This window comes from Lagopus leucura, unplaced genomic scaffold (genome assembly GCF_019238085.1).
Source record: "Lagopus leucura isolate 7727_CA_CO unplaced genomic scaffold, USGS_WTPT01 Super-Scaffold_100019, whole genome shotgun sequence".
NCBI lineage: Eukaryota > Metazoa > Chordata > Aves > Galliformes > Phasianidae > Lagopus > Lagopus leucura.
In genome coordinates, this window is record NW_024962273.1 from 7,821,172 (window position 1) to 7,833,431 (window position 12,260).

The window sequence follows — 12,260 nt, forward strand, 5'->3', positions numbered from 1 at the left end:
GCCTTTGTTCACCTGCAAGGTTCCACTTTCAAGTATAAAGCATAAAGGTGTTACAATACGAATTTGTTCAGTCTTATTTCAGTGATGTCCAAATAGGGACATCTTTTCTTGCTCCAGCAATACCCGCTGAGATTAAATTATCTTCAGTGTTAATTCTTCCTCCTCTTTCCATATGCTTTTCATAAACAACAATATTTTTTTGGAATTGTCTTAATTTCTTATGATTGTTGAAGAACAGCGGCATCTCCTGTCTTTCTCTTGTACAGGTCTAGTAGCTATTGCTAATTTGAATGTATGTATATATAATGCAATGGAAAGTACAGTAATGACAATGGAGCAGCAAGGTCTCAGGCTGCAGCAAGTGAGGACTTGCACAGACACAACAGTAGTAAGCACACTACTTACTTTCAGAAGGCCTCAAGTATAGAGGGACCTCCCAGAAAATACCTTCACCTCTGCTTCTCTCCTCCTATCCTATGAGTTTTCATGATCCAGCATGGACCACGTGGGGACACACAGAAGCAGCACTGCTGTTGGAAGGTGTGGGCATTAGCAGCTCTGGGGGCAATGTAAAATCCTGCAGGGGCTGCTGTTCCCCCTTTGCTCTTCACTAAGACCAGAGGCACAGCAAGAGGTGATGGCCTTGAGCTGTGTTGGGGGGAGGGTCCCACTTGGAGACTGGGAACAAGTTCTTCTCCATAAGACTGGTGATGCGGTGGCACTGGCTGCCCAGGGAGGTGGTGGAGTCACCATCCATGGAGGTGTTCAAGAGCTGTGGAGATGTGCCACTGGAGGATGTGGTTAGTGGGGGTGGTGTGGGTGGATTGGGGCAGATGATCTTACAGGTCTTTTCCAACCTTAATGGTTCTATGATTCTATAAATGAATATTGTTTATTTTTGGTGTAAGTATCTTTCTTAAAAAAAAAAAAAAAAAAAAAAGAAAAAAGAAAAAAGTTATCTGTAATAAACACTTTGAAGTTAGTAGAGCCATAATTCTGAGCTTAATGTGCCTTGCCCCAGGTAATTGCAGGCTGAGCATTACCCAGTTTGTAGCAATTCAGATTTCCAGAACGCTGCGTTTTTTGGTTTAAGAAACCCGAGCAAATTGCTGTAAATTCCTGTGCTATTTGTGCCACCTGCTGGTCAAGAGGGATCTAAAGGAGGTTGAAGGAACCGCTCTGGATGAGGATGAAGAGGCAAGAAAGAGGACACGAGGAGGAAAGGCTATTCTGCCTCCCGCTGAGCTGAGGAGCAGCCTGGAACAAAGCTCTAAGAAGCCATGCCCTGGAGCCGGCAGGTAGTACAGGAATCCAGCCGTAGCACGGCTGGGCTGGGCTAACTGGAGCCCTGCACTGCCTCCCCCGCGCCGCTGGGGGGCGCCAGCCGAACGGCGAGGTTCCGGCTTGTCCCGGATACTCATCGCTGGGCCGTAGTCGCCGTCCCCACGTGTGATCGAGGAGGCGGGCAGCGGGCAGCCGGGATGTCGGTGTCGGTGGCCGCGGGCAACCTGCCCATGCGGCTGCTCCGCAAGAAGATCCACAAGAGGAACTTGAAGCTGCGGCAGCGCAATCTGAAGCTGCGGGCTGCAGAGCAGGAAGGTACGGCGGGGCCGGGGCGGGCGGGCTGGCGGTCCCTGAGCCTCTGAGCGCCGCGGCTTACGGCTCTTCTACATCTTCCCTCTCCTTGCCCAGGCCGGGCCTCGCTGGGTCCCCCGGAGGAGGACGAGGAGGTGAAGGAGGTGGCGGCCCCCGAGGTGGAGGCAGAGAGAGAGACAGAGGAGGGTGAGCGGGCAGCGCCGGGCCTTGAGGCCACTGGGGTGAAGAGGAGGAAGAAGAAGAAGAGGAAGGCTGCGGCTGGCCCCGAGGGAGGTACGTTTGTGCAGCTTGTGTCTGAAAGCTCCACAGAAACCTTGTCTCCCCTTCTCCTGACCCCTCCCACCACACGATGTCTGTACAAATGATTTACAGGGTAAAGCAGGCCAGTCTGCAGCACAGCTTCGGATGAGAAAAGTATTTCTCGTACCTCTCACTGAGAACGGCTTGTCCTCTGTAAAATACTGTCCTAGGTACAGAAACTAAGAAAGCAAAAGCTGAAGAAGACTTATCTGTGGAGGCAGAAGGTGAAGATGGGCAGGATTCTGGAGAAAAAGAAGCAGAAGAGGAGGATGAAGTGCCCAGTTTACCTCTGGGTCTAACAGGTATATTGTGTTCTCTTTTTTCATAGGTATACAAAAATCCCAGTTCTTGAGCTTTCTTCCAGAGCAAGTTCTCAAATTTGCATTAAAAACCTGGTGTTTGAACATAGGTGACGTGATATTGGCAGCTGCAGTGTTATCATTCAGCTAATGTTCTTTGAAATTTGCATTGTATGTACATGCTTTGGTCTTAAAATTACTTTTGAAAAACAGTTTTGAAATATACGTGCACAAATTTAAATATGGAAAGAAGGGCCAGTTAAATAGAGTTGTATTGCTAATTGGCGTGAGAAGCAGTGTAATCGTTCGTTTTTAACAGGTCTCTGTGGCATCCCTGGGAATGCATTAATACAGAGTATTGTTTTTAGCATCTTAAAATTTTACAGTAGGAAGGAATTGTAAGAAGTTGTTTGTAAGGTGAATTTCTTACTGGGCAGTCTTGGGATGGACAGAGTTGAAGTTAGTGAATGTTTTTCTCCCTCTCTCTCTTCAGGTGCCTTTGAAGACAATTCTTTTACTTCCCTTGCTGGTCTTGTAAGTGAGAATACATTGAAAGGCATCAGTGATATGGGCTTTACACACATGACAGAAATTCAGCATAAAAGTATTAAACCTCTTCTGGAAGGCAGGTAAGAAATATATCTTTTTAATTGCTATAGTGACCTCAAATGTTGTGTAAATGATGGTAACAAATTAGGTAGAAGAAATGTGCCTTCTTGGAGCTACGCTCTTTTCAAAACATTGTTTTGTAATTTAAATATTTCATTTGTAGTTGTAAATACAAATTAATGAAGTATATGTGTTATGTGTGAACAAATACGTAGGGTAGGTTGTATGGGAACTGTTGAGTCACGGCCTGAACCACTGATTGAGCACCTGGGGAAAGGATCTGGTCAGCCCTGGGAGCACAGGTGAAGGCAATTGATGTGTGTGACTGGAAGGGGTGGAGCCTGGCTGCACCTCTCTTAGACCTCATTTAAGGGCTGACTGCCACTGGGGAAGGATCTCCTGGAGATCTCTCCTTGGTGAAGTTTTCTACTGTGAGCCTAGGTCTTTGGAAATGGTGAGCAGTTCTTTTTCCTTTCCTTATGATATCTTTGTATTGCATTAGTCCCTGTGTCGCTACACCTTTTGTATCACCTTTTAATTGTGTTGATCTTTCCAGTTATTACAGTAAGTTAATGGAAATTGCTTTGCATTTGGCTTTGAAAGCAGTAGAATCTGTTTTCATTAGTCTCTTGTATCAGTGTGTTTCGTAGAAATAAGAGACCAAGCTGTGAACCGTATCTGTCACGGGACACTTAATTTTAGTTAGATTAAAACCATGTTACATTTTCACATAGTCAATATCATTCAGAATAGGATTTATTTTTTCTCTGTGGGATGTCCTTAACACTTCTTCTTCTAACTTTGCCTTTTGCAGGGATATTTTAGCAGCTGCCAAAACAGGCAGCGGCAAAACACTTGCATTTCTCATTCCTGCAGTGGAGCTCATCTACAAGTTAAAATTCATGCCTAGAAATGGTAAGCATTTCCTTCATTTTGTAGTGACCCAGATGTTAAGGGATGTGACTGTGAAAGGGACTGGAGGAAGTGGAACTTAACCTGAGTCAACTGATGTGTGTTTTAGGAAGTGGAACTTAACCTGAGTCAATTGATGTGTGTTTTAGGGACAGGTGTTATTATTCTTTCACCTACTCGAGAGCTTGCCATGCAAACCTATGGAGTTCTTAAAGAACTTATGAATCATCATGTTCACACCTATGGTCTGATCATGGGGGGCAGTAACAGATCAGCAGAAGCTCAGAAACTTGGAAATGGAATCAACATAATTGTAGCAACACCAGGAAGACTTCTGGATCACATGCAGGTATACAAAAATAACGATGCCTCTTACTTTCATAGAAGGTAATAAAACTCTCGTCCCCATCTGACTTTCATTTTGTTATTTTTTTAGAACACTCCAGGTTTCATGTACAAGAACTTGCAGTGTTTGGTGATTGACGAGGCGGATCGAATCTTAGAGGTTGGATTTGAGGAAGAAATGAAACAGATCATAAAACTTCTACCAAGTAAGAAGAAAAAAAACCTCTCTTTCCTGGAAATTACTTGACTAACATTATGTCGTCTCTATAACTGAATTATTGTAAGAGAAGTCATTAATTCTTATAGTTCTGTAAATGCACCTTGGAGTGAGTGTCTTAACTCCATCCATTTTTTCTGGTAGCTAAAATATATTATTTAGCATCATGTATCTGAAGGACCTGGTTTTCTGTGTCCTTATGTACTTTAGGAATATGATTTTGTTCATATAAAAACATTTAGGTTAATGCCTACTGTTTCTCATTAATCTTTCTTTCTTATTTCCTGCTATTCGTTATTTCCTAATTAGGAAGTAAATTAGGGATTAAATAAGGAAGTAATAAGAAAAAGATCTGTCTATGCAGTTGGATTTTTTTTAAAGGTATTGTTCTGGAGAGATTAATGAATACCCTACTTCTTTACTTTTGTTTAGTTATTCTTTGTAACTAACATTTTTTGAAGAATGCAAATAATCTTTACTAAAACTAAGTGAAGGAAGAGTGGGGAAAATGACTTTGGGAAGCAATAGATGAAAGATTTGTCTTGCTTGATTTTAGTTTGTTTTCCTTCCCTGAGAAGGAATTTATTTTAAAACACTCAAAATAACAGAAATCTTTCTGAAAATGGTGTCACCAGTTATTCCACGAGACCAATTGGTGCAGTTCTTGTAGCTGTAAAATTGAACAGGCTAAGTGCATTTTTGCTGTACTCTTGTAGTAAGAAAATGTTATGGTATCAGGCTGTATATTTATGCTGGGATATGATAGGCAGGCAGTTGGTTGGGTACACCTGCTGGAAGACCCATTGAAGATGCACAGCCACGTACCAAACATGCAAAAATGTGTGTGTTATGGATTGTCTAAGAAAAGTTTAGCAAAGCTGAAGTGCATTAAGATTTTTGGAGACAGTGGCAGCTGAAGTGAATATTGTGCAATGCAATACACAATGTAACAATACCTGCCTTTATCTGTAGCAGTATATAAATTAATGGAAAAAAGGTGAAGAATTGTTGCAGGGGCGTTTGCAACTAAAGATTTTAAGTATTTGCTATTTGAATTCTCATTTAAAAAATTAAGCATTCTTATAAACCATCTTCAGAGCGCAGACAGACGATGCTGTTTTCTGCTACGCAAACCAGGAAGGTGGAAGATCTAGCCAAGATCTCTCTGAAGAAAGAACCACTGTATGTAGGAGTTGATGATAACAAGGAGACAGCAACAGTAGATGGTCTTGAACAGGTAAAACATAAATGTTACTTAAAGGGGTCTGAGAAAAACCAACAGGCCCTACGTTCTTTTCAGATGGGTTGTATAAATGCCCATCCCTTGAAGTGTTTAACATCCTACTGGGCAAAAGTTGACTTACCTGAAAGGTTTTATTCACTCTGTCTTAAAGGTTATGTGAGAAATTCATGAAGTAATAATATAGTTAGTTACACTTTCTAACTACTGTCTATATTACGTACCTGTCTGTATTAAGTACTGTGTTACTGACTAGAGAACACCTGAGATTTTGTTTTTTTTCTACTTAAGATGGTGGCTGAATGGAGTTGCACCTTAGTTTCTAGGTTCGTGCAGTTGATAAAATGATAATTGTTTTAAAATACCAGTAGGTAGATATTACCTTTAAAGAGTCGACTAGTAGCAAGAATTCAATAACATTCTTTTGTAGTTTGTAGAGTAAGTTTTTGCTGTCATCAGTGTTTAAGGAGTTTCATATAACAAAGTGAGAAACAGGCAGTAAATCAGTTGGCTTCATTCTGTGTAGCTGGAAAATTAACTTTTGCTAATAGTCCCCTGCAAAAAGTGTGTTCTGTACTGTTTAACAATGTTTAAATAATTTCCAGGGCTATGTAGTGTGCCCATCTGAGAAAAGATTCCTTTTGCTCTTCACGTTCCTGAAGAAGAACCGGAAGAAGAAACTAATGGTATTTTTTTCTTCATGTATGTCAGTGAAGTACCACTATGAATTACTCAACTACATTGATTTGCCTGTTTTGGCCATTCATGTAAGTATTTTTATGTGTTGATTTATTTTTATTGAATCTGGTAATGACTGTTTCTAAACATCAGGTTTCCATGCAGTCCCTCTGAAAGTAACACTTAAGTAATGTGAGTTTTTAATGCTTTGAATATACACTGTAACCTCTGAAGGTACCAGTTTTCTGTGACAGCATTGCTTCTTCACTGTGAAATTGTTCTGCGTGGTCTGTGCAAATCCACAAGGTAGAAAGATGCCCTGAAGTATTCTATATTTTTTGGCAGTGATATAGTCTGAGAAATGAGAAATTACATGTAAGCTTACAAACTGGCAAGGTGTTTCTAGTGGACATTCTTAATATATGTGTTCTTTGGGTTATTTTCTTGTTTGATTTGTTTTTTGGTTTTAGGGCAAGCAGAAACAGACAAAACGTACTACAACATTTTTCCAGTTCTGTAATGCAGAATCTGGAATCCTGCTGTGCACTGATGTAGCTGCCAGAGGACTGGATATTCCTGAGGTGGACTGGATTGTCCAGTATGACCCTCCAGATGATCCAAAAGTAAGTTATGGAAATAAAAATACCTTCAAATCCTAGCTGCGAGTGTCGCTGCAGAGACAGCCTGAATCTTCTGCTCGACAGAGGTCAGAATTCAGCTGCATTCACATCTGGCAGCTGATTTCATCCACTGATCTCCACCAGATCCTGGGAAGTGCTGCAGCTAGTGAAGACATAGAACATAACTCTTTATGTTTATGGTATCAAAGTAATTTAAAATCCAATAAGCTAAACAACAACAAAAAAATACCCCTTAGGAGTATGAATTCATATATGCATGCTTGAGTCTCGTAACAGCTTTTCCATTAAAAGCTTGATTATTTAAAAATTAGAATTCTTATTTGAAAAAATGACCAATGCAAACAAAAAAGACTTAAAAACTTAAATACCTTGACAAACATAGCAAGTAAAGTTTTCAGTGGCATTAGGCTAAGGTTCTTTTTTCTTCAGTAGGAGGTAAGATGCTTCTAGTCAGGGATTTCTGTCTCAAGTAGTTATGTGCTTTGCTTCATCAGCACTTGGATTGCCTCGTCTGTATGTCAGTGCTAAGAAAGTTTGGGAACAAAACTGATGTTGCGTGATACTGTTAATGTTAAATGCTTTTTCCATAAAACTGTTTGTATTGCTGCTTATATGAGAGACTGCCTGGACTTAACTGTTTTCTTTCCTCTCTGCAAAAGGAGTATATTCATCGTGTTGGTAGAACTGCCAGAGGTATAAATGGTAGAGGACATGCTCTGCTCATTTTACGTCCAGAGGAACTGGGCTTCCTTCGTTACCTGAAACAAGCCAGGGTAAACTTACATCTAGAATTCCTTTTTGTTTTTTGTTTTTATTGTGCAGTCATGATTTTAAAGGCAAAAACCTTAACGATTAACAAAACATTTTAACTTCTGAGCACAAATAATTCTGTCACTTACAAAATATGTAACTGAACATTTGGCTCTATTCTGCTGACTCTTAGACTCAAAGGTGACTGCGTGTATTAACAGTTGCTTTGCAGCTGTGCAGTGTGCATTATTAAAATACAATTTTCCTGTGACCCCTTCATTAAAAGATACTGGGAGCTTGGCCAGTGCAGTTCTTATTTTTCTATTAAAATAATGGCTTTTTTTTTTTTTCAATTCCAAGAGATGGGTAGCTTTCTTTCAAATGTAACCATTTTAATAAGAGAGAACTGCTCATAGGTTCATAGGGGCTTTCCTTATGGAGTTGTTTACAGTCCAGATTTTTGTTATTTGTAATTAAAGCAGTGAAAGGGTCATAAAAAGTATCTTTATTACTGTAATTTAAGGGAAATATAATGCTGGCCTCTTTATGCAGAGGCAATTTCAGTGAATATATTTCTGATAAGGGTTACTAATGTTGTCGTCGTCGTTGTTTTAAGTTGAAAATGTCAAGGACCTAAAAGCATGTAAGGTTTAATTTAAAGTGTGCTCTTGGACTTTAGATTCATTGACAAATAAAGCTGTGTTATTTAAAAGAAAAAAAAAAAGTCTTCTATTTCTGTCAGGTCTGTTCTTATATGTCTTACGTCTTACTGTTTGTACAATAGAAATAATCTAGATTATGCATTTATTCATTTGTTCTTCTAAGGTGCCACTCAGTGAATTTGAGTTTTCCTGGTCAAAGATTTCAGATATCCAGTCTCAGGTATGAAATGAAGAATTTTAATATCCAGTACTAAATTGCTGATATTGCACCATGTGCATTTGCTTGTGAGGATTCTTTTTTCCACAGTACATTGCAAAATCATAGTGGTGTAAATATGCTTTCAGCTTTTGAATAGAATATTCTCTAGACAGCAAATAGTGTTTCCAGTAGCTTTTATTAAATGGTTATGCATACTTACATTAATTCTGAGTATCTAATCTTTTACAAGATGATTTGCTCAGCCTTCAGCATACATAAAGAAATCCAGTACCAACACCTAGAAATGCCTATATACGTTCCAGGTATATTTTTATCAAGCTGGTATTAATGAAGCCTGGTGTCTGCCAAACTTGGCACGTGCTTCTATCCAACAAAAATTACCATGGAGGACAAAGTAGAAGAGAATAGCATAGATAGCTCTGTAGATGTGAATTTTTATTTAGTTCTGTGAATCATTTTCTTAAGAGCTATGTGAAGTTCCTTTGTAGTAACTTAAATTTGACATAGTAAATACCAGAAGCAGTGAGGACAGTCCCTACAGAATCTCTGTTAGTTCTTAAGAATTGTTAGGAAGTACTAATGCCTAATTAGTGACTTAACATTGGTTTGCCGAATTGTTGCAGTCAAATGAGACACTCAGATCTAAGCTTTGGGAACTTAGCCCTCAACAAATAAAATACTTCAGTCTACACTAGTGCCTCTTCATTTTTGTCTTAAAAATAATACTTTGCATTTTATGGTGAATTTCCAGCATTTTAGATAGAGCTATAAGCAAAATTATATGGAATGGTACAGTTTAGATGTCTGACTTAAGTGTATTGTCATTGTCTGTTAATTCTCAGTGCACATAACTGTGGCTGTAGTTATTTACTCATAGAATCATATGATTCTCCTCTCAACGAGCTTTGTTAGGACAACCTAATTTAATGTTTTTTGTAAACTTTCTCATTGCTGAAGATTTGTACAACAATTCAGCTTCAGGCTTTAGTGCCTACTTGTAAAAGCACTGTAGATGTGTGCTCTGCTGTCACAGTGCAGTCTTACTAAAGTGAGTAATGAATGTCACTGCAGTGCACACAGTAAATAATTGGCTTGCGTTTAACTTATTGTTATAGCCATAATTCCATAATGTCTCTCTTTTCTTTCTTATCAGCTGGAGAAACTGATTGAGAAGAACTACTTCCTTCACAAGTCAGCCCAGGAAGCATACAAAGCTTACATTCGAGCTTATGACTCCCATTCTCTGAAGCAGATCTATAATGTGGGGAACTTGGATCTTAACAAAGTCAGCCTCTCTTTTGGCTTTAAAGTCCCTCCATACGTTGACCTCAGTATCCTTTTACTGCTGTGTTTCAAAGCTGAATTCCCGCTTTAAAAAATGTTAAATGCAACTTATGGAAGTAGGTATGCTGTTTCAAATTCTGTGTTCTTTGTTGGGTTTTATTTAGTATTGCTAATAGTCACATACGTGCAGCATGTCCAAATAATGAAAATGTTAAATGGCAATTTTTCCTGTTTTAATAATTGCTTACAAATATCTGCTTTAATATAGATATGGACTTCAGATGCTGCAGCCTTGTAGGTGCTGGAATATTGCATGCATGTTCTAGAGGTCTGTACTGAAATAGAGGGGCGTGGGTCAAAGGTGCCAGTGGAGGGAGGGAAGTTGGAGCAGTCATTCTTTAGTTGAATTAGTTGGACAGCTGGAAGAATAAAAGTGTTCAGTAGAATGACAGGTCCACCCATAACACAATCTTGTGTGTTTTGTGTAATACTTTTTTTTTTCTCTTCTTAATAATGCTCGCAGTACCCAATAAGCAATGCTTCAGTTAAGGCTTTTGTTATGCACTTTAACCCATAAAATTCTAGATGTGAACAGCAACCAAGGCAGAAGGCTACAGAAAAGAGGTGGAGGTGGAGGATTTGGTTACCAGAAACCAAAGAGCGTCCACAAAGCTAAAATCTTCAAACACATCAGCAAGAAATCAGACAATCGACAATTTTCTCGTTAATTGTGCATTCATTACAGTGGCTTTTTGCTTTGGTTTGAAACTGTCTGGCAGTTACATTTTAAACTTCTCTGCTGACCTTTTAGGGAAAGAAAAGTATTTGTTTCAGAGCTTCTTAATGTTTCATTTTAGGATGACTCTTTGGAAAAGAGAATACAGAGAGATAGCCAAACTTCTGTAAAGAAGAAGGTGGATGAGTGTAATTATTTCAGCTCAGTGATTTATTAAAGAAAGAATATTTTCAACTTTTTATAGACAAATTTGCTTTATCCTTTTTACAGGCACCACTGGAACTTGTCAGAATAGGCAGAATGCAGGGACAGGTTCCAATGTGAGATGACTTGCATAGCAAGAGACTTGAGTGTGCTAAGAAATGCAGTTCATAGGTGTCTGAAAATATTTTTACAGTGTAAAAAAATAAAGGGATTTTTGTTCACAAGGATCATTGCAGGGTGTCTTAGTGGTACAGAGTTCGTTGTCCATCGTACATGGTGAAGAATGTGTTCTTTTTCAAAAGAATCGTATGTTGTTGAGTCTAATTATGACTGTGCTCATAGTTATTTTAATTCATGGCATCTAGGTAGCAAATACAGTGTCTAAGATTTAAAAAAAAAAAAAAACCCAACCTCTTATACTATATCTGAGTCATGCTTAGAATTACTTCTTTAACATTATGATAAAACAGTAACATTCCAGTGAATTACTTGCTTTTCCTCTGTGGTCTGTTTAAATCTGTTAATGTCTAGTGTATTATCTTATGAATTGATGAAGAAATTAAGAAAAGCACATTGCATGATTTGAAGGACTTTGCCCAGATATGGTGTTGGGAGCTTTTTTGTTTGTTTGTTTACGTTATTTTCAGGTCTCTACCCTTGTAGAAGTAAATAATTTATGAGGCTTCAGTAGTGGTGGGAATAGCATTTAAAAAATGTACGTCCACTGATGCAAGGAAGGACTACGTTGTCTCAGTCTGGACTTTTGGGAATCAGGGCCCCACATAATTGCAGTAAAACAAGCTTTATTACTTTAGTCCTGCCTTGCCTTTTAAATGATACAGAATACTTTGAATAATAAAAAAAAAACTGTAGTTATTCCAATATGAATTGAACCCTGAGATCTTTTGAAGTAGTATATGACATTTAAGTTAATGTGTGCATTGAAGTGCAGTAGAAGCAAGTGGCTGTCTCTCTTACCCATAGAGAAACCAGGTCATTGGAAAAGGGAAGAGCAGTGTGACCATTATGTCAATAGTCCTTACAGTACTCAGACCTCAGTGTTGCTTTTTTTCCCCTTTTACCTGAAAAAGCTTTTAGCCCTACTTGCGAAATTTTCAGGGGCTGTTAATATTGATTGGATACTAAGAACTTCCAAATACTGAAATTTTTGTAACTACAGTTTGCATGAAAATAAAAGAATCTCTACTGTGGGGTAAGCAATTATAGTTGGGCATGTGATACCTGGCTCATTGAGATCTAGTCTTTGATTCTGATTTTGCTAACAATGTTTAGAACTAATAGATGTCAAGAAAGCTCTGTCTGTTTTTTAATAACACGTTTTAAGAGAGATACTACACTGACATGTACAGCATCATACAGTTGAAGAGTTCTGTCTACACCTGTGCTCTTTGCAATTGCAGTATGGGAATTAACATACAATGACATTAACTCTGAGGGATTAATTAGAATTAACTGCAACATTAATTACTTTGGGAAGAGATGTAAGCAAAGTTGCAGAAAACCACTGTAAAGAGTGAAGTGCTCATGGCTCACGCAAATAGTGTGA

General features: G+C 38.8%; 1 protein-coding gene across 1 annotated transcript; it reads left to right on the forward strand.

Moving 5' to 3' along the window:
- The first annotated feature begins 1,422 nt into the window (after positions 1-1,422).
- Positions 1,423-11,919, forward strand: DDX18 (DEAD-box helicase 18). Its single transcript, XM_042877902.1, has 14 exons — positions 1,423-1,599; positions 1,693-1,869; positions 2,067-2,198; positions 2,689-2,824; positions 3,619-3,719; positions 3,866-4,065; positions 4,153-4,267; positions 5,376-5,515; positions 6,124-6,285; positions 6,667-6,819; positions 7,497-7,610; positions 8,413-8,469; positions 9,623-9,800; positions 10,339-11,919. Exons 1-14 carry the CDS (start codon positions 1,482-1,484, stop codon positions 10,479-10,481), a joined length of 1,926 nt encoding a protein of 641 aa, XP_042733836.1. The 5' UTR covers positions 1,423-1,481; the 3' UTR covers positions 10,482-11,919.
- Positions 11,920-12,260: the final 341 nt, after the last annotated feature.